At 42.5% G+C, this 23,555-nt stretch overlaps 1 protein-coding gene across 1 annotated transcript in view; it reads left to right on the forward strand.

Moving 5' to 3' along the window:
- The window catches only part of LOC138301916 (vasoactive intestinal polypeptide receptor 1-like), a 1,190,266-nt gene that overhangs the window by 347,105 nt on the left and 819,606 nt on the right, over window positions 1-23,555 (forward strand). The window contains exon 2 of the mRNA XM_069242381.1: window positions 4,637-4,760. Coding sequence (XP_069098482.1) covers window positions 4,637-4,760 — 124 coding nt within the window. The remainder of the gene's footprint in view (window positions 1-4,636; window positions 4,761-23,555) is intronic.

A 23,555-nucleotide genomic window follows, 5' to 3' on the forward strand; every position in this document is an offset into this window, starting at 1 on the left:
GAGGCAGCCATTTTGCTCATTCTTCCAGGGTTTAGTGGGCTCCTGCCCCCCTGGACACTTTTGTGACTCTTGGACTTGGTCCCCTTCCTTTACAGGCCCTCAGGTCCAGGAATCCATCTTCAGTGCTTTGCAGTCTGTTGTGGTCTTTGCAGAATCTCCTATCACTACTTTATTGTGTTTCTGGGAAAGTAGGGTAACTTTACTCCTACTTTTCAGGGTCTTTGGGTGGGGTATCTTGGACACCCTTAGTGTTTTCTTACACTCCCAGTGACCCTCTACACACTACACTAGGCCAGGGGTCCCTAAGTGGTTCGCATTGCACTTTCTTAGTATATGGTTTGTGTTGCCCTTATGCCTATTGCATCCTATTGTATTCTACAGTATTTGCACTAATTTTCTAACTGTTTACTTACCTGATTTTGGTTTGTGTTTATATTGTGTGTATTTTACTTACCTCCTAAGGGAGTATATCCTCTGAGAATTTTTTGGCACATTGTCACTAAAATAAAGTTTATTTTTAGTAACTCTGAGTATTGTGATTCTTATGATAAAGTGATAAATGATATAAGTGGTATAGTAGGAGCTTTGCATGTCTCCTAGTTCAGCCCAAGCTGCTCTGCTATAGCTACCTCTATCAGCCTAAGCTGCTAGACACTACTACTCTTCTAATAAGGGATAACTGGACCTGGCACAAGGTATAAGTACCATCAGGTACTCACTATAAGCCAGGCCAGCCTCCTACAGTAGATGAGACATTTAAATAGGGTATGACCAGACTCAGCCACTGGATGAAAGACGACTGTTTAAAACTGACTGCATAAAAAACGAAGGCCCTTGTGTTTTGTGCTGAGCATTCTATCTGGTCTGAGTTATGGTGGCCTGAAACCTGTGGGCCTTTACCCATCATGACAAAATCAGCGAAAAATCTTGGCTCACATATCAGTCGTATCACCAGTACTACTATTTCCATCATCAGGACTTGAGAGAAAATCTTTTCCTTTTTGATACCTGAACTTCGTATATCAGTAGTCATCACCTTAATAGTTTTGCATTTAGACTACTGTAATGCACTTTATCTGAATATTAACAATTCTTCACTGAACTTCAGGTGATCCAGAATGAGGCAGCGCTTCTCACCTTAAACATGCACATATATTTGTTAGGGAAGGTATTCGCTCTCTTGATTTGTTGCCAGTTTGAAAATGAGTAGTCTACAAGGCCCTTTCCATGGTCTTTTATGCTCTCCATCACCAAGGACCCTCCCATTTTAGAGCATCCTTTCCTTGGTATACTCCGCATAAACTGCTTAGATCATTCTTTAGCTAAAGGGTGACTGTCCTAGGATTCATAAAACCGGAAAGGGGGGTCCTTCTCTGCTGTGTTGGCAAAACTTTGGATTACTATGCCTGCTTACATCGCTGTGTTGGAGTCTTTCCTTTTGTTCCACAAGCATCTTAAAATCTGGCTCTTTTCTATCGTAAGAGTCTCTCCCAGGTTTTCAATTGTAGTTTCCAGTATAGATTAGTACTTTGATACCCTTGGGTTTAGTGCGCACTATAAGTTTGTTTTTTCATTTCCAACTTTTTTTTCTTGTGCAGTTTGATATAGTGCAAAGTCGACTTAAAGGTGATGGAGCATTTTACATGAGCATCAGTTACATTAAATAGGGACACATTCATTTTTTCTTCGCTTTGTTGGAAGGCACAAGGAAATTCAGTGATTTGCCCAGAATCACAGGCTGTTGAGTCGACGCAAAAGTTGATCCTGATTCCCCAGCCCCAGAGTCAATAGCTCTGGCCATTACACCACATAGACATGATGATTTGTGGAATGTCATCTAGGTATTTCTGAGAAATAAGAAGATATATAATTGTTTATCTTTAATTATAAATATATAAATTAATATATTGGATACACCAGTTGCAATTTAAAGAACAATGAAGAAGCATCATTTAGCATGGAGGTTCAGAACTAGAGGAAGAGCAGGGGATCCCCGAGGGTCACAACCAGAAAATGAAATCAAGCTGAATGAGTCTTAGCTGATATATAATTATCTGCAAACTGTATTGCCTCACAGAGGTCCTGAGGGCAGAAGAGCCTTTCAGGTTAGTACTTTCAAATGCTCTCAATTATCCTGTGCTTTTCAGGGGTATTTAGTCTCACCTTCATTGGTGATACAGACTTCTATGCCTCTTCCTCCTCCTATGCCTATAAGTCCGATTTCTGGAAAGGTCACACTTGCTTTCGCCCTTAGTGGCCAGGGTAGGCTTCTAGGTTTCTTTGCAGCCATGGGCCCTAGAGGGCACAGTGCTGTCCACTATCAATGGAGCAGCTGGCTAGCTCACACTGGATGGAGTCCTTTTTCTGAAATGATGTGCCTCTGAGACAGTAAATGAGGTCAGCTGAATAAAATAAAAATAATATGTCACTGCCCTGTGTTAAAGTGTTAGGCAGTATGCACCTTTGCCCTCTAAACAGGTAGGTCCACACAGGTTCCTCCTTCCTCATCTCTACCCAGTAAAAGAGTGTTCTGGTTCCTCCTTAATCATCTCTACCTAGTTAGGGAGTGTTCTGGTGAACTGTGATGCTAGTGTAGAACATTTGTATCCTTCACACTTTTATGTCTAAATCCCTGCAGAATTCATGCTATCAGTTCTTCCATCTTTGCAGCGGTTCCTGTTCTGCTTGGTCCTGCCACATGTTCTTTAGATCCTTCCTATTAGAAGACTACTTTCTCCTGTTGCCTTTTTTACCAGAAAGATGGGACCAAGCTCAAGCCACAAGAGAAGCCCTGTTGCAGTACCCTGCTGAGAGATTTGACAGGTACTGCTACTGTCTGACTGATATAACAAAGCTCAAGGAACTAGCCTGGCAAGGAGGAAATCTAAAGAATCCTTTTTTGTCCCTGAACCATTAAAGCTGCAATCAATTGGCCATGGCTGATTTCAACGCATTCTTCACCAGATTGCTGGAGATTTGCTAGGACCATTAATGGACTGCACCTTGTATGAAACCTATGCTTTCATATGTACTTCAAATTAAATGGGAATCACTACCCCTAGTTCCCGGATCGAGTTGGGCAAAAGTAATTTACCTTTTCTCTCTATGTTTTTCGGGTGAGACTTCTTGGCTGAAGATGTTTACAATGATTTCAATTTAGGTTTAACCATGGCACATATTTCTGTATACATTGTGGTTTGAACATGCTGGTGGCCTATAGCCCTAAATCCGAGTATTCCCAATAGTCAATGGGAACCCCTTGATATGATGGTGCCACATTTGCCTTTTGGTGTCACCCCTAACATGACTATTTGATAATTTGTCAGTCATTGGGGGAAAGTCCTTTGAGCTTGAGTTCCAGTCAGCACTACCTCCCAATTAGGACTTTGATTCTTCAGCTAGTTAGTGCTGTAATGTTTCCCTCTTTAATTACACATAGAGTCCCATGTTCAACAACCACATGGTTAATCCTGCAAACTGCATACAGAAACTTCGAAGTTGGCACACATTTCTTTTGCCAACCATAAGTCCACTTTTTGTGGTTTGGCTTTCAAGTTACTTCTTGGCTATTGATTGCACAGTGTTGCCTCTTTCAGCTGCATGCATAATATAATTTTAGTAATCTATGCAGAGAATACATTTCTAATCTGCATCATCTCTTGTTCTTCTTACCGAGCAATGATGGAACTCGGTGTGACATTTCAGAGGAGCACTTTTCTTGGTTTACTTCAAAGAGCATCCAAGCCTTACGCTTCCATAAGAAAAGGTTTCTTTATATAGTTGTCACACTCCTAGTTTTCAATTTGTTCATATGCAATATATAGGCAAACTCCCTTCAGGCTCAATTTAGCTTAATTTGCTAGTTGACTTTTCTTTACAACACATTACCGCAATTTGAGAGCACTTTTAGTGAAATGAGAAACATTAGAATAGGCTGAATTCTTTCTCCGTTAGTGCAATTTATACATAATTACATACTTTAATTTTGAAAATTATAGAGAAACAGAACTGATATGTTCTATATTATGGACTACAATACGTTTTCTTAATCCAATGTTTCGAGGAAGACATGGTCTAGTGGCTCAAAATAGGACATCTGAACCTGTTTTTTGGGTTCTACTTCTCTCATCTTGCTAAAGCTGATGGACTATGCACTGTCCCAATCAATGGTCCTCGTCCATATCACATCTTTCTGCAATCCAGCATTTATGGAAAAAGACACAATACTGTCCTACTTATAGGACTTTATGTTTTTCTAGCCTAAACTGGACTCTAAAGAGATTTGGAGGTCCTTTCAATAATGTCTGTTCATTAAAAGCTTAAAAAATATTAATGTCCATAAGTAAATATATTATCCAAAATGACAGAAGTCATAGAAAGATGACACATTACTAGCCATTTTCAAGGTTATGCTTTTCCACGAGACCCTGAGTAAAAGGAAATTGACACAGTAAGTGCACATACTTTTGGGACAAGACATACAAATCTACAATGATACTTGAAGTATTTGCATTTACAATTTTGTGCCTAACAGATTTTAATGTTTTTATTTTTTAAGTTTTACATTTAAAGAAATGTGCAAAAGTGATAAGTTTTTCTATGGATAATGCAAATATGTGTTATTACTGTTTTGCAGGCGGAATCTACTCATCCAGACTGCTCCATAATTCTCCTCGTGCAGGAGCAAGAAAGTCACTGTCTAGCAAAAATCAGAGAGGAAATTTCAGATTCTACAGAGCCAACGGATTTACAACACAGAGGTGGGATATGGGATATATGGGATATGTAGATTATCTCTGCAACATCAAGTGTACTACGAGGAACTCTTTGTATGAATGGCGTGGTGCTTTGTGTCTGGTGTAATGAGTAGAGCTTGAAATCTATTTGATTTAACTCGTAGGACTTAAACTCTTTGAAGACTGATGTATAAATAAATGAACGAATGAATGAAACTGGAACTGACAGAGCACACTACCACTTCCAGAGAGGCATCTTGGTGCTAAGCGGAAGAAATACCTTAGTCAAGCATCAGAACTCAGAGGAGGCTAAATTGAGAATAAGAGAATAGCAGAGCACATCAGAAGCTGAGAGGAGCCATGTATTTCGCTGCTCCTTGCACAGTCATTCTGAATCAATAAGTCTTAAGTGAGCAGGTAGCTGGGTCCAAGCTTTAGTGGGTAAGACTGAGAAGGATTTTTCGCATTGAGTCTAAATGGAGGAGGCTTAAGAAGGTTGATAGAAGAAGATCTCAAAGTTCTTTTAGTTATGCAATGAGTACACCTTGACATTAAATATCTGGGCCCAGTATATCTAAAAGCTCAGAAGGTGAGTAGAATAATTTTAAACACGATTAGCTTATGAATTCAAAGCCAGTGAAGATCATTGAGAGCAGCCAAAGCCAATGAGCATCAAGGGCATTTCAATACAAGTCTGGACATTGGGTGTTGCACAACCAGGAGTTTATGAGTAGTTTCTTTTGAAGATTCTGCATTGAGGCTGTTGCAGTATTCCAATCTTTAAGTTATTAATGCAAATGCAACTGTCTTCCAAGTAGCCAATTGGAGTGGGTTGAACATTTTTCTCAATGATCTTTTAGTTTAAAATTCATGCCAAGCACTGCGAGGGCTGGAAGAACAAGGTAGCATTAAATTTTACTACAAGATTCTTTGCCACCTCAACGGTGGCAGGTGGGGGCGGGCACCAAGGGGACCACCACTAGGAGTAAAAGAGTTTGGTTTTACAAGCAGCATGATCTCAGTTTTAGCAGTATTACAGTTTAAATGATTAGATTGCATCCATCTGATGACCTCTTAAAGGCAATTTTTAAAATTGAGTTCAGATCCAAATTATGCTTTATCCAAAAATAGGACCAGCTGCATGTCATACGCATAAGAGGTGGTTTTAATGCTGAAAGATATGATCAACGCAATCAGGGGGGGTTATGTAAATACTGAACAGTACACAGTTCCTGTGGAACCCCTGATGTCAGATTTCTGAAGATAAACTGTCTACTGAGTCACATGATTCAAGTTCCCTAAATAATTATCTATGAAAATGTTATCACCCTGTTGAACATTCCATAGCACACTGCTTCCTATTGATAACTTTCCCTGCTGCACTGAAACACAAGAGATAGTAACAGCATCAGAAAATTAGTTCATCAAATGTAATTGATAAATCTGTGTAGGAAAAGTGTTCATGAGAGTACTATGATCAGGACTTATGTGCCCTCTAGTGGCTAGCACAATCAGGACTCTGAGCCATAATTTAACATGGAGGTTCACCTGATATAGGTTGCCTCTCCATCTCCCAGATTTAGTCTCTCATTAAAAAAAAGAATACAAGTCAATGTTGAGACTGGCAGAGATCAAAAAGGCTGGTTGGTTATGACAAAATATTGGGACTAATTTGGCTTCTTTTGAAATGCCATTTGTCATTGCACTGGATAGTTTTATATGTGAATCACAACTGTTAACTTGTGCACCTGCTTCCTTATAGTTTTCTTAAACATTTGCTTTTACTTATTATTACTGTTCCTAAAACCACTTTTGTTTCTCTCAAGTAGTTACCAAATAAGCTGGTGGATAATGAATTTCGGTCCGCCAGTGGAGTTACCCGAGTTTTGCCCAATCAGAGCGTGGAGTTCCAAAAATTTTTAGATTGGTGAGCACGAGCATGAAAAGAAACATGCTAGACCACCTCCCGGTGAGATTTCTTGGGTGCTCTAGGCAGGTCACTACCACTGGTGTTGAGAAACTTGCCGCTCGTGTTGAGAAAAAAACAGTGCCTTCTTGAGCTGAGCGCTATACCGTTCATGCTGATTTTATAGTGTGGGACAAACCCCTGACGCTAAAAATCCGCACAAGCATCTTGACTTACCACATTCCATTGCTCCCAGAACTCCGCGGAGCTCTGCAGAGTTTTTTCAGCACTTTACATATTTATGCATAGCAGAACTTTATGAACTCCACCCAGGCCTAGTTTATTCCATGTCCTTTCACATAATCAGCAACAGTGCTCAAATTGTTAAGCACAACATAGTTAACCTTGTACAATTGTCTTTTATCTTCCACAAAAGGGCCCTAATAACTTACTAAACCTTAATCTGAGGTTGAAGAGGTTTGTAAATGATAGAAGATCTCTCAATTGGATGGTTAGGCCTGTAGCACTTGTTTACCCATTCTCTATTTCTTTCACTTATAGAAAATGAATTACAAAAAATCATCTCATTTCAAATTCGTTGTATCAATTGCATCCAAGAGTTATCATTTCTACATGTAGGGATTGGCCAACGTTTGTGTGGTGTCCCCACAGATGTTTGCCCTATCTGTTTTTTATGGCTGTAGACCTATGTGCACATTTAAACATGCTAAACAGTAGAAAAGTGGAGGTGCTCTCTGTTTTAACGTGGTTTGATTGGTATACCCTTTATTGACATATTGACCTGCCTACAAGTACCTGATGTATGGTACAAGGAACCTGGGGCCTGTAAGATAAATGCCACTAATGGACTGTGGCACCTATTTTGCCATCCTCTGCAGTGGCAGTGCAAACATGGCTTCAGGCCTTCCACTGTAGTCTGAATGCACTTCGACCTGTCAAAATAAAACCTTTTGATGTGTCAACACATTCCTTTTAAATATTAAGAACACACCTCACAATAGCGCACAAGGCAGGGTGCATGTATTTAAAAGTAGGATATTTAGAAATTTAATATAAACATTTCCTTACAGAGAATAGACCCACAAAAGTATTGTGGTTCCACTGGGATGACACCTGCCTCTTCATTTGTTCCTGTAGTGAGGCAGACACCAATCCCAGTGAGATGGAAGCTGCTCCATTAACTAATTTGAGTGACTACAGAGAAGGGTCCGCCCCGCCCATTATTGTGGCCCCATCTCTTGGTGGGGGCAAACAGGCTCTACACAAGGGGAAAAGAGTTTCTCCGTCTTGGATTTAGGTAGAAAGGGGCATTGTAGGATTGCTTTCAGCAGTGCAAATGTAAATAGGGTTACCTATGGGTACTTTTACCCCACTGTTTAGGAAAGGGCCAGGGGTTCTCCCCACCCACATGTTGGTGCCACGCATAAATGTAGCATCACCTGGCATCCTCTTCAGAATAATGCCACAAGACCTTTTGGACAAGTCTTGGTGGTCAACACTTATTCCAAGAGGGGCCAGCAGCAGGCTTGAGGTCAGGTCCAGTTGGAACTGGTCAGCCGGGAATGCAAAAAAAAAACTCTTGAAGTGCATAACTTCTCTGTAGCCCAACCAGGAGGGCAGCCCTATGACACTTGACATCCACTTCTTTGTCTTTGGTACAAGAGAGAGAGCAGATCTTCTCTTCAGTGTTCTTCTTAGGTGACATGCAGTAGGACAAGTCCTCTTCTGCTATTCAACAAGCCCAGAAGTGATCTGATGAAGGTACAGTGGGTGTCACAATTATGACCAGTTCCAGTTTGCGGATGGGGGAAACTCCTGGTCTCTACTTAAACAATGGGCTCGAAGTTCCCAGCGGTGATCAACGTTTGCCACACTCTGTTTGTGCTTTCCTGCAAACAATTCAACAGTGCCCCTCACTGACCAAAACCAGCATAGCAGAACCTTTCTTCCCTTTACTGAGCTTGTATTTCCATCCGAGAGGTGTGGCCAGGTAAATGAAGAACCCCTCCCCTGTGGTCACTCAAAAACATTTATTGAGGCAGCACCTCTTCAACTTGGCCAGGTGTCTGACAGGCTACTGGCCAGGGGGACAAAGGAAGGGACAGGCTTAGGTGTTAGCTGCATCTGCCTGTGACAGGGAAGCCCCTTTGAAGTTAATTAGGTTCATAGGCACAGAGAAACAAAACACTTCCACACACCCAAGGCCTTTGACACACCTAATTAACAAAGCTATTCAGCTCCTGAGTGAGAGTATGAGGCTCATACAAATTGGCTTATAGTGTATTTTGCCAAGTAACAGGCAACGTTTCAAAAGTGTCTGTTCTAAACTATTGGTTACAAATCTAACTTAATCAATACATTCAGTTTTTAATAAATAGTTGAATACGTCCAAGCATGAACTATGTAGCTGTTTCCTAAGTAGAGATAGCAATATTAATTTTAATATTTTATCTTGGTGCTTTCCTTCGAAACAGGTAGCCGTAGTACAGTCAAAATAGCCCTTTAGGCCTTTTCACTGTAAGGACATGTGAAGGATTAGCCATTGACATGTCGTTCTCTGAAATACCATGTACTGTGCCTTATTGGTATGTAAGGTAAACTTAATGTTGACAAGGCAGGTTTAGGCTAAAAGGGTTTATTTTGATAATAAAAATTTGCTCTTCAAAAATGCACTCATTATGCCACCCACTGCAGTGTCAAAGCAAACATGACTTCTGGCTTTTCTTGTGTAGGACAATGTGTGCAACGGGCTACTGGTGACATTTAATGTTGAGGGCCTGGGAACACTGTAAGTACCTTATACTATGTGCTTATTGGTATGTTAAATATGCACTTAAGTGCCTGCCAATTTCATCATGTTGGAAGGGTAAGAAGAGGCATTTTACATCTAGTTAGCAGGGCTAAAGTGCGCAAAATGCACTGGGTTTTTTAGCCTGCAAAAAAAGTCAAGGAAAAAATCTTAGCGAACACAACACAAGCGATGGTCACAACCATTAGTACTGCATAAACACATTTGCCCACGTTAAGCCTGTCTGCTCTCTGCCATAGCTGCCAGCGGGTTAAGCATGGGTTAATTTAGTCACTTTGATGGCTCACCCTGACAAGTATTGTGATTACTACTTGAGATTATTAGTCAATCCCCCACCCAACTAATAACCCAATTTCTTACACATAAATCCAAAGTATTGGATAAAGAAGTAAATGTCACTGACCCTGGCATACAGGGAGATTTGTATCTTCTCTGGTGAGTCAATGATTATTTTCTATGCTTGTATTGAGGTCACGAAAAATTTACTTTGGAAGCTCACCTTACAGATAGCAGGAATTTTGATCTTCATAGACTAAAAGTGCTGTAGTGGATGAGGATCTAGGCCCTTTCTGTAGAACATGAATTGCCTTAATTTGTTTTACCACACCAATAGTTTATATAAGGGGGAGGCACTGGAATGGTGGACCTCCTCTTCTTTGCCTTACCCATTTTCAGGTGGTACTATAGAGCTCATAAATCTCTCAAGGAACAGATGTTACTATGTCCTGCTCCCCTTGTCATCTAGGGTTCAACCGATATTGAAAACTACAGAGAGTGCTGGTTAAAGGGGTAGAGATGAGACTCACTTATGTATTCAGATTGGCCTAGATGTGTTATCACTAGGAGCATGATTGGTGATTTAACCTTTGTAGCTGATCCTTTAGCGAAGAAGGTGCCAATATGGACGTACTAATTCTCACAGGATTCTGTAATGTGCTCTCTCACAGAAGGCAACACTATTGGTATAGGTACAAAACTCTATTGTTTCTCTGCCTCCTCCACTCATGTATTTGCACAGATGACACCAATAGACAAGGACATCAATAGACTACAGTCCTCATTGCACTGCATCCTGCATGGCTTGTTATTTCACAACACGGACAGTCTTGGGATTCCTGATGTCTAACCTCGGGGTTAATTTCACAATAATTTAGTATGTCTTCATTTATGAATTTTTTTTAAAAAGCACAATGTTTTGGGTACATTAAGGTCCTCATTATCACCCTGGCGGACCGAAAACCACCAGGGCCAGGGTGGCTGTCCAACGGGTTGGCTGTGAAGACCACCACATTATGAGTGTGCCTCTGCCAAACCGCAACATCCCCGCTTGTACCACCAGGGTGGTTGGACAGCCGGGCTGGAGATCATCATCTCCGACACCGCAGTCCACTGAAGACTGCCAGCAGTATAATGAGTCAGCTTTCCACCAGGGTGTCCGCGGCGGTAGCACCGCCACCAAATTCCTGGCAGAAAGGCTACCAGTGACAGGAAATTTCTTTCCTATCACCGGCAGATGACTCCCCCAACACCCGTTGCAATCCCAAGACCCCCCTCAGCACCCATTTCCATAACAGCACCCCCTCCCACACCCTCTTTGCAGAACAGCACCCCCTCTCCCCACCCCCTTTCATATCAGCACCACCCCCTTCCCTGCCAGCAACCTTTCCCCTTTCAATATTAGAACCCTCCTCCCCCACCCCCTTCCCTGCATACAAGGACATGCACGCACACGCACACCCATGCACATCCCACATACACTCATTCACTAACACTTATGTACACACTTTCACTCACACACATACATACACACAATCAAACATTCCAACATGCACTCACTTCAACAGTCATACATGCATTCAAACACCCATACACACACACATTCAAATACCCATACACACACACACACATATAGACATGCATACACACTTACATTCACACAAGCAGACAACATCTACTCACACACACATTACCCCCCACCCCCTTCCCTGTTGGATGATAGACTTACCTTGTCCGGCGAGGAGGTTGTCTGCCAGGGAACAGGAACAGGCGCATCCACCACCGGCAGTGCCCCACCATCTGGATACCGCCAGGCTGAATTACAGGTCATAATACACCAGCACGACTACTGGAGAATTTCCACCCAAATTGTGACAGAAATCTTTCAGTACTCATAATATGGTGGTCGGAAAACCGCCAGCACTGGCTGTCTTCTGGCACCCGTGGCTTCGGCATTCTTGTGAAAAGACAGCCAAAGTCATAATGAGAGGCTAACTCTTTGGTCAAAAAAATTGTAGTGCTATAATAAAAAACAGCTGTGAAAATATTCATTAGAAGTCCAATCAGTGTAATACATAGCACAATAACCGTTAGAAGAATGGTCGCAGAGTTTAGGAGCAGACAACTTTCTCAAATGTGAGACAGTTACCAAAGACATAATGAGTGGGAAACCTCATTTGTTTGTATTGATGATCTTTTATAAAGAAAATTCAGTATGACAACCATCATTCAGCTCTTAATCAAATACTCATAAGTACCGGACAACATTGCAAGATCAAGTCTCCGTCCTCTACAGGTATAAGCTGATGTCTAGAAACAACCATTTCCTTCATTTTCCATTGGTAGGGGTGTAGATTCAGGGGAGGTGTTTAGGGTTTGACACCTCCAAAATAAATGAATATCTGGCTTAATTTGTTTAGACTGAAGGCCCTTAGTTGGGTCTGGTATGTCTGTATCGGTTCTTCTTGTCCTGGCCCAAAAAATAAAAGTCAATACAGTGACTTTTGAAGTAAAAAATGAGCAAGATCGAACAAAGATAATCATTTGATGGCCAAGTTTCAAAATGTGAAATGATATAACCTGGAATCAATATCCACTGTGATTCAACAAATATATATATTCATATATATATATATATATATATATATAGGGGCATTACAGTTAGGTACATGTTTCACTCACAAAAAAAACATAGAAATTCAGCAGTTATAGTTATAATTATAGTTATGTTTATCTGAATAAACTGGAACTCGTGCTGTTAAAGTAACCATAATTTGCACCCTCACCATGCACTGCTAATTTCCCTAGATATTACAGCACTCATGACAACTTTTGAAACATCATTAGAAATGTAAACGGAACAGTAGCAGCCAAATTATTGTAGAGATAACTCTAACTATAGCTGCGGAATTTCTATGGTTTTGTAAAAATAAGTTCAGAACCTAACTACAGCGTGCCTGTAAGCCCTTTTTTCAGTGCATGTATGTATCTGATTTGCTTATAACTTTATCACTGTTTCACAACTATTCAGGAAACATTCCAAAAAATCTCATCTACCTCAGCTCCTTCCTGGAAAATTTTGGGTGATCCACCAGATGGGGCCAAGAAAAAGGACAAGTTCCAAAACTCATTTTCCCCATGCAATTTCACATAGGAAAAATTAGACACAGCAACAGCCTAAATGGATGAACGTAATTACACCAAATTTGTTATATGGTGTAAATCTGTTCAGTAGGTTTTGAGAAATTAAGGGTTAAATATTTATGTATTTATAGGGATGCAGAGGATTCTTCGGCCAACAGATTTAAAGATGAGATGTGATTGGCTACTACACCAACAAAGATGTTGCAGCAGTCATTTTAGGATATGGGGACTCAGCCTGCTGTCCTCAAAAAAGATTTTAAAAACACATGGGAAGCAGGAGAGGGATACCCTGACCCTATAGGCCTGGGTGGGTCCCAGATTGACCCTCCCAGGGCAAAAAAAGTATTTCATTTATCAGTATTGTGGATGCATTGAAGGCATGCGTATTTACGGTACCAGTAAAATTAAAGTTGGGGTGCCTTCTCTTTCTCTCTGAGCCATTAAAAGGCATTGGTGACCCTGTCCTCCAGGGCCAATTTCATTATTAAAGGGGAGGGGTATCTAGCTCCCTACCTGAGCCACGGGAGAGACCCAGGGACCCTATCCCCCTGGGCCAAAACATTTTTTATGGGGAAGGGACTTTGGGTCCCTTTCACAAGCCATCCACTGGCAACCGAAAACCTCATCCCTCTGGGACTGATGGCATCCTTGTTCTAGGGAACTCATCCGCCAGGATACTGTTATTCTCTGCCTGCAAGAGTGCAGACAGGGACAACTCTAACTCCCTGCTCCCACTTTTGTGGACAGGGAACATAGGCTTACTTGCACCTGGTACGAGCAGAAAGAAAACTGCTCCAAGCCATGCAAAAGCAAGGTGGCTCACGCTGGCACCCGAGATGGATCTTGGCAGGGGATTGGCAAGGCAGTCGGATTCATTAGCCCCTCCCCATTGCCCATAACATAGAAAAATTAATTAAAAAAGGACCAACTCTCTCTAGTACCTAAGGGGAGTGCTGGGTGCTGGCTGGGGCCTCAGGGGGCTTGGGACTCCCACTGCAGCAACCAACTACATATAAAATGTGGGTGTCTTAGGTGTAACATCCAAAATATGATTTCAAAAATTGAATAATGAATGAGCTGCAGGAGGCACTCATTTATTATTTACTGCTCCCTGCCGTGAGAATCCCATAATGCACTCTAAAGGGTGATATTCATACTTTTCCTATCTGGGGTTTCCCTAATCTGGTGGTCTTAACAAAAATGCTCTATAATTTGACCATGATTGTTATTAATTATTACCATGTATCTACATGGATGCACGTTGGATTATAGTTCTAGATAAATGACTGTGTTGATTTATTGACATTTATTGCCAGTTAGTCAGTATTATATAAGTTGATATGCTAACCCCTTGATAAAGCCAATAGACCTGCTTTTTGTGGTTTGGTATACTGACCTTTTGGCAAAACCAGTAGGTTGCCTTACTTAGTTACACCCTATACATTGTTACATGTCAGTTTGCTGTGCAGGACGGGACGTTTGGTGTTCACAGGGGAAGGAGTGCAGGACCTAGTCACAGGCCAGGCCCTGCACTCAATCACTCAATTCACATCCTTTGCCCATGCCCAGTAGCAGGTTGGGCATCTAGGGGGGTTGGGTGCAGGGCCTGGACATATGACAGGCCCTGCGCCTAACGCCACGCCAAGCATGGCAGAAGGCACAACTGGGGTGTAGGCATCCATGGACTTGTGTGAAGGGCCTGGTACACACCTCGCAAACCCTTGGAGTTAGAGTTACTTTAGGGCATGAGTTATAGTTACTTAAAATAACTATAAATGGTAAAATTCAGTATTTTTGTTAGTTTAAAATGCCTAAACCCCTCCACCACCCAAACGCCCAAAGGCTGTGCGGAAGCCTGTAAATGGCGACAAGGCTCTGCATGCAAACCCCGCAGATACCCAAACCTCCACTATGCACAGCCGAAGGCCAGGTCTTGCACACAATCCCATTGCACCAGTAGTCTTTGGCTTTGCACAATGGACTTTGGGCACTCACGGGGGCTTGGCCCAACTCCATGCTGTACACAACAATGGACTTCTTACTTCATAAAAATAAAAAAAAACATAGACATAGACTTAAAAATAGGTTAAAGTAACTTCATGGTAAAGAATTGTAATAATATCTTACTAACCGTTTACAAACCTTAGAAATTCACTAAAAAACAAAAATTAAAGGGATGTTACAGTTAGGTGCAAATGTCATTTGAAGCATAACATTTTAAAGTAACATATGCACTGAGATTCACCAGTTGTAGTTATTTCAGGTAGCTATAACTCATGCCCTTGCCATGCACTACTTGTATCCTCACATATACATCAGTCAAGATATGTTCAATGACTATGTATAACATGCTTAATGGCATCCACAAATACACAATTTATAACAAAGTGCATGGTGGGGGCATGAGTTATAATTACTTTTTTCACTGAATAAGTATATATATGCATACACACACACACACAGACACATACACACATATATATATACATATGTATATATATATATATATATATATACACAAATATATGTATATATATATTTATGTAAATATGTACACTGAAAAAAGGTTAAAGTTACTTATAGTTAGATATTAAAATGAGAAAAAACTAATGTTTAAAAACCACAAAAGATAAAATTCACCAGTTTTGATTTACTGAGCTAACTATAACTTTCCTCCTTGCTATATACTGCTCATGACCTATTATGTTACATTTACCCCAGTACGCAGTACCTCATGGAAAGGCCGCACTGGGTCTCATGAAATGACCGCAATACCCACAACCTGAATAATATTTATTTTTATTTATTAAGGTAGCTGGGGTCCCTCTGCTCCCAGGGCACCAAAATGCCCGAAAGGAAAAAAGAAGCACACTCATAAAATCAGAGGGGGTCATTCAACAGGCTGGCGGTGCTCCGCCGGGCATTCTGACCGCGGCGGTACAGCCGCGGCGGTGTACCGCCGACTTTCCACTGCCCATGGGAATCCGCCATGGCGGCGCAGCTTGCGGGCGAACCGCCATGGGGATTCTGACACCCCATACCGCCATCCTGTTCCTGGCGGTTCGCCCGCCAGGAACAGGATGGCAGTATGGGGTGTCATGGGGCCCCTGGGGGCCCCAGCAGTGCCCATGCCAATGGCATGGGCACTGCAGGGGCCCCCGTAAGAGGGCCCCACAAAGAATTTCAGTGTCTGCTTTGCAGACACTGAAATTCGCGACGGGTGCAACTGCACCCGTCGCACCTTCCCACTCCGCCGGCTCCATTCGGAGCCGGCTTCCTCGTGGGAAGGGTGTTTCCCACTGGGCTGGCGGGCGGACTTTTGGCAGTTGCCCGCCAGCCCAGTGGGAAACCCAGAATGACCGCCGCGGTCTTTTGACCGCGGGACGGTCTTCTGGCGGTTCCCGCTTGGCGGGCAGCTCCCGCCGCCCGCCAAGCTTAGAATCAGGCCCAGAATGTCTTATTGTTTTAATTTCAGTACCAGTGAGCTCCTACTAGATGAACCTCCCTCATATACCCATCTCTTTAAATGATAATTACTCAAAAATAGCTAAACAGATTTAGTTTACCAAACTATAAAAACACATTCTCTATGTAACATTCTAACTTTCTGCAAATTTGGTGTAATCACAGATTTATAGAGAACAAAGTCTCCTATGGGAGTTAATGTGGGAAATCTATGTTTTAGGTCCCCCCTTGTCTCAGGCCCTACTTGATGGATTAGCGTGAAACTTTATATGAAATGGCAGAAGTGGGTGCACTTTTTTTTAATTAGAAGGTTTTGTGCATATTTGTCAAATGACTTTAAAGTTATGAGTAAAACTAAAAACACTCTCCCTTTGGAACTCTGACCTAACTATAACTACACATTAGAAACTGCCACTGTATAACACACACACACACATATATATATGTTCCTGCATGGAGGGAGCTGCTCGGAATGCAGCTCCCTGCATGTAGTAGCAATTGTTTCATCTGTTTCCCTGCCCACATGGTAGAAGGCAGTTTGACAGCTCCCGGTTGCTAAAAGCAGAGTTAGTGTTTGCTCTTGCTTGGTGGGAGCTGTCAGCTCCCGCAAGGCAAAAGCAAGCAGCTATCTCCAAAGAGTGTGCACCTCTAGAGATAGCAGGAGCTGGCCCTTGGGGGAAGGTGCTGGTCCCTTGGGCCATTATTGGCTCCAGGAGGGAGGCCCTCCTCCTTTCTTATGCACAGGTCGACCCCTGGCAACGTGGTGGTCCCTGTGGCTATATGTGGTGTGGGAGGGGTTCCTGCCACTTAAACTTTTGCATACTGCCCCTTGGAGGTGGTGGTCCCAGGGACCAGGGGGTCCGGATAACCCCGCTTATATATATTTAGTTAGCCCTGGTTAGGTGGTGTTCCCCGGGGCTCATGGAGCCAAATGAGGGGACCCCCTCATAAATAACAATAAACCCCAGGGTGGAGGTGGTCCCTGGGCTTCATAGGAGCCTCAGGAGGGAGACCCTGTGAGCCCCACTTCTTTATTTTGTGTATATAATGCCATGCCCCTGGGACCTGGTCCATCCAGGGGTTTTATTGAAAACAAGCACGGGAGCCTATGCTTGTTTTATTTTGAAAAAGATTTTGCCACAAATTCACAAAACTTCCTTGATTTTGCTGCAAAAATTAAAAACAAAATACTTTTTTTGCCTAGCCATTCGTTAGGGGGGGGCAGCACCAATACTAAGGAGTTAGAGTATTCTTATTCTGCCCCCTTTTCTTTCTTTTTTTTACTTTGTCTGTGTCCCGAAATGGTTGCCAACACTTGCTGGCTGAAGTGTTGCAGCCAATCAGGTCTCTGCATGAGATCGGGAGAATTCTCTAGATACACACATGTGGTTTTATTTCAATATCTCAGAAACTACTGAAGGGATGTACACCATAAAACATGCTTTCTGGACCAAGAGCTAGCTTTCTGCCACATTTGGTGTACTTCCGTCCAGTGGTTCATGCTGTAGTCATGTTCAAAATCTCAACTGGAAAATACATGGGGAAAATGTGTTTTGGGACCTCCCCCCTTTTCTTTTCTTTCCCACTTGATGGATCACCCCGAAACTTTCAAGACGGCAGCTGAACTGACTGTTGTATTAGTTTTGAAAATTTTGTCAGGATTTCTCAAATGACGGAAAAGTTATTGGCAAAACAAAAAAACTAACTATAACTACCTACTGGCAACTGCAGTAGGTAATATCTATCTATCTATCTATCTATCTATCTATCTATCTATCTATCTATCTATCTATTTATATATCTGGGGTAAATAGCAGTGCATGGTGAGAGCACAAGCTATAGCTACTTTAAAACATGAGATATAGTTGCTTGAAATACCTACCAGGTGAATTTCTATGGCATTGTACATTTAAAATGTGAGAAATTTACCAGTTATAGTTATTTCAAGTAACTATAACTTGTGTCCTAAAGTAACTATGACTTGTGCCTCCAACATGCACAATTTATTTGTGAATAATTTTACAACAAATGTTAGAGTGATATTATCAATGATGTTATAAAAGATGTCATGATTGCATTAATATCTAGGTTAATTAGCAGCGCATGGCAAGGGCATGAGTAATAGATAGCTTAGGGCACGAGTTATAGTAACTTGAAATAACTAAAACTTAAACTGGTGAGTTTCTAAGGTTTTGTACGGGTAAATTCAGAACCTAACTATAAGGTTTCTGTAACCTTTCAAGTTTTAAGTGCATTTCTATGTTTTTTTAATTCTACTTCCTAACTATAATGTCCCTGTAACTTTGTTTTTTTTCAGTGAATTTCATTTTTTTTTTTTACGTAAAGTAATTTCAATTACTATAAATTAATCCAACCACCAACGTGCATGGCCTATGGCCATGTGGCGCAGGTGTTGACTGCAGGGCCTGGCCTGAGGCCAACCACTATAACTACACAATCCTGCACCGGGCACTCCTACTATAACCACCCAACCCAGAGAGAGATAGTGAGAAATTGAGAGAGAGAACATTTTAGGGAAAGATTTAACTGAGAGAAACTGAGAAAGAGAGAGACAGAGAGAGTTATTTTAGGCTTTGATGAATGATATACTTAGAATTAGATATTTACAGACAAATGTTTTAAAAAAATGTTTTTTGCAGATGAAATTAGTGCAATCACCTTTCAATATGTAACTTAAATATTTATAGTCGAAAAAGAAAAAAAAAATCAGAAAATTACCACTGCCTCATCGAGGATGGAACCCTTTACCTTCAGTATACATGCCAGAGACCTTAACCACTAGGCCAGAGGTGACTCCTTCCTGTACAGTGTCCAGACTAGGCTATGGCATTCAAACCACATATTTTAAGGAGAAAAGACTTCAATGTTTCATCACTAGGAATGTTTAACAGTCAAAACACTAGAAAATAAAAAGGCACACTGTCATGAGATACTGGTATTTGAACCTTCCACCTACTGACAGTCCAAAATCTTTAACATTAGACGAGAAGTGACCCTGCTCTCCTATCCATAAAAATGTAACTATAATATTTGCACCAAACATCTTGCCAGTTCGATGCTTTGAAACCGTTTTATGGAATGATTTTTGCAATAAGAAGGCAGGACTGAGGGGGAGAACCTGGAGGCTCCCACTGTCCTAGCCGGCTCCTGACTCCTGTGGGAACTGGCATTGCTGCCACAAGCAGGGGGCTGCTTTAAATAGGAGCTCCCTGCTTGCAGGAGCAATGTTTTTATCTGTTTCCCTACACACGTTTGTGTGCAGGAAAAAAACTCTAAACTCCACTTTCTGTAATTGGTAGCTGTTTGATAGCTCCCACTTGTAGAAACTGGAGTGTTTGCTGTGACTTGGAGAGAGCTGTCAAAGCTCCAGCCAAGCCAGAGCAAACAGCTATGCCCCAAGGGTGGGCAACTCGAGACATACCAGGAGCGGGTTGGTGGGAGCATGCAGCCCCCCTTCAATGTGAAATAGCCCTGGGGAGGTGGCAGTCCCTAGGGCTGTGGTGGTCTAAGATTGACCCCCTTCCTTCTCTATTTTGAGCCCGGGGGAGGTGGTGGTCCCTGGGGCTATGAGGGGCTGCATAGCCCCCCTGCATTCATTTTTATCAAAGCCACAGGAGGATGTGATCCCCGGAGCTGAGGGGGTGACAGGCAGCCCTCCACACATTTCATTTCAAATTGAGCCCCAGAGAGGTGGTGGTCCCTGGGAATGTGCAGCCCCCACATTCTTTATGATTTAAAACCTGGGGAGTTGCTCACCCCCAGGGCTGTGAAGGGCAGCATGCCCCCCTGCATTAAAAATGTCAATACCTCTGGACCTTTACCAGATCTATGGTACATTGGTGGTGCAGCAGTGGGATAAGTACTTGTAACTGCTTTACCACTTTGTCATTGGTGCTTTTCATAAGAAAAACATATACCAAATACTTAAAAATATAGACAGTTAACCAAAACAGTTCAACTCTCTTTCTAAAAAGAAATGTAAGAAGTTTTGAAAAGTTTTGAAAAGTTTTAAACATGTTTTCCCTCTTCTTTAAATGTTTCTAAAAACTTTTTTTCTCACTGTCCTAAACCCTTTCTAAACATGTCTGCAGTAGAACTTACTCCCACAGTTGTCCAGGCAACCTAAGGTAGTTTAAACTTTAAAAGTTTGAGGGGTCTCTGCATAGAAAGAGGTTTAAGCATTGGTGAAAACCCTACCAAAGATCGTCTCCTTAGCCTTCTCCTAGAAAGTGACCAGAACCAGTCTGGCCCATCCCAGCAGGATCAGAAGGTAGAGGAGGGGGGTACCCAGCAAAAATCAGTGGAGTCCCCTGAGGAAGCTGGGGAGGGTTCATCCAAAGACCTGCCAGCTAACAGGCCACCTAGTGACACTGGTGGAGGGAAGGGGTCACACACAAGTAGGGTACCTTTCACTCCAAAAGGCCAGGTTACTAGAGTCCAGCCAGTTAGAGACAGGTCCACTTCTGCCAATTCCCACATCTCCTCTGTCTCAGAATTCCCAAGCCTCCCACCCTGAGGATAACACTATGGAAAGGGGAAACTCAGAAAGCTGAGATTGGAAGAGGCAGACTGAAGCTAAGACAGCAACAGTTGGCCTTAGACAGGGAATCTCTAGATGTAGAGAGGGAAAGGCAGAGGTTAGAGTTAGTTCCCCATAGTGGCAGCAGCAGTGTTTTGATAGTAATCCTGTAAGAGAACAAGGTTCCAGAAACCTGCATAAGATAGTCCCCCCTTACAAGGAGGGGGATGACATTAACAAGTGGTTTGCTACACTTGAGAGGGCATGTATGGTACAGTTGGTCCCTCAAAGGCAGTGGGCTGCTATCTTGTGGCTATCTTTCACTGGTAAGGGTACACAATACAGGATAAAGTTCAGAGATACCAGAAAAGAGTCCTCTCAAGACTGGACAGACTTTGTAGACTGTTCAGTGAAGGCCTTGGGGGGTTGGTTACATGGCAGTAAGGTGACTGACTATGAAAGCCTATATAATCTAATCCTGAGAGAGCATATTTTGAACAATTGTGTGTCTGATTTGTTGCACCAGTACTTGGTAGACTCAGATCTGACCTCTCCCCAACTATTGGGAAAGAAGGCAGACAAATGGGTCAGAACAAAGTGAACAGAAAAGTTCACAACGGGGGTGACAAGGATGGCAAGAAGAAAGATGGTGAGAAATCTCAGGATAAGCACAGGGATAAAAGTAAAAACAAAGATCCTTCTTCACATCCTAAACACTCTTCAGGGGGTGGGGATAAATCGTCTTCTTCCTCTTCTTCACAACCCACATACACTAAAAAGCCTTGGTGCTATGTGTGTAAAAATAAAGGCCATAGGCCAGGGGATAAGTCCTGCCCTGGTAAACCCCCTGAGCCTATCACCACTAATACATCAAACTCTAGTGCCCCTAGCAGTAGTGGTAATAATGGTGGGACTGCTGGCAACAGTAAAAAAAAGGATGTAGTTGGGTTCACTTTTGAGTCCATCATAGAAACTGGGGTAGTCAATCCCAAGACAGTTTCTGACACACCTGGTGGCACTGGTCTTGCCACACTGGCTGCTTGTCCTCTTACAATGGATAAGTACAGGCAGTCAGCTTCAACAATGGTGTAGAGGCCCAGGCCTACAGGGACACAGGTGCCTGTATTACTTTGGTGACTGAGAACCTAGTGTCTCCTGCACAACACCTCATTGGACAACAGTACAAGATTATTGATGTCCATAACTCCACTCAGTTCCTCCTCTTAGCTATAGTTTAGTTTAGTTGGGGTGGAGTTACTGGCCCTAAGCAAGTGGTAGTATCACCTAGCTTACCTTTAGACTGTCTTTTAGGGAATGACCTAGAGACCTCAGGTTGGGCTGAGGTAGAGTTTAATACCCGTGCATTCATGCTGGTTATCCCTGAGGAATTGCTTCCTCTCATTTCAGCTGAAATGAAAAAGCAAAGGAGACAAAAAGGCCTGAAATCTCAGGATCCTTCTCCAACAACAGGTGAAAAGGGTATCAAAGTGTCCCCTACCCACCCTGCCACTAAGGATACCAATCCTGTGGTGGGAGAAACCTCTCCTGGGGTGGAACTTGTACCAAGGGAACCATCAGCTACCACAGCTGTACTCCCTGAGGTGAAAGTAGGCCTCTGAAGGATAAGTAATACTGGTGAGAAAAATTGTGCCATTTTAGTTAACAAGGAGCATTCCTCCAACCCTCCCAGAGAAACTTTAGTGCAACAGCACTGCACTGCCTCACAATACTTAGGACAGCAGCCCTGCCCTAGTGTGGAGCTTATAGGACCTGCCCTGCTCCAACTCAAGAGAAACAGCAACCCTGTTCTCTCTTACAGCCATATGGACAACGTTTTTGCCCAGCTATGGCTTTATTGAGACAGCATCCCTGTCTGGCATTCTCATCACTTGATTTAGGCTCAGTGGACAATTCCCACTGCTCTAAACTAAAACATACTAATAGGAACTCTGAGAATATAACTTCACATTGTTGGCTAGCTAAAAAACTCAATTGGCTAAGGTTAGCCTTATTGTCCTTCGTTTGGGGTGTGTGTGTAGGAAGGTAGCCTCTTTCTAGCCCTGTCACCCCCACGTTTGGCCTGTTTGTGAGTATATGTCAGGGTGTTTTTACTGTCTCACTGGGATCCTGCTAGCCAGGACCCCAGTGCTCATAGTGGAAACCCTATTTTTTAGGGTGTTTTATATGTCTCACTGGGACCCTACTAGCCAGGACCCCAGTGCTTATAGATTCTGGCCTGAATGTGTTCCCTGTGTGGTGCCTAACTGTGTCACTGAGGCTCTGCTAACCAGAACCTCAGTGCTTATGCTCTCTCTGTCTTTAGAATTGTCACTGCAGGCTAGTGACCATTTTTTTCAATTCTGATTGGCACACTGGAACACCCTTATAATTCCCTAGTATATAGTACCTAAGTAGCCAGGGTATTGGGGTTCCAGGATATCCCTATGGGCTGCAGCATTTCTTTTGCCACCCATAGGGAGCTCAGACAATTCTTACACAGGACTGCCACTGCAGCCTGAGTGAAATAACGTCCACGTTATTTCACAGCCATTTTACACTGCACTTAAGTAACTTATAAGTCACCTATATGTCTAACACTCACTTGGTGAAGGTTAGGTGCATGCAAGGTTACTAAGTGTGAGGGCACCCTGGCACTAG

The sequence above is a fragment of the Pleurodeles waltl genome, chromosome 6 (genome assembly GCF_031143425.1).
Source record: "Pleurodeles waltl isolate 20211129_DDA chromosome 6, aPleWal1.hap1.20221129, whole genome shotgun sequence".
In the NCBI taxonomy this organism is placed as follows: domain Eukaryota; kingdom Metazoa; phylum Chordata; class Amphibia; order Caudata; family Salamandridae; genus Pleurodeles; species Pleurodeles waltl.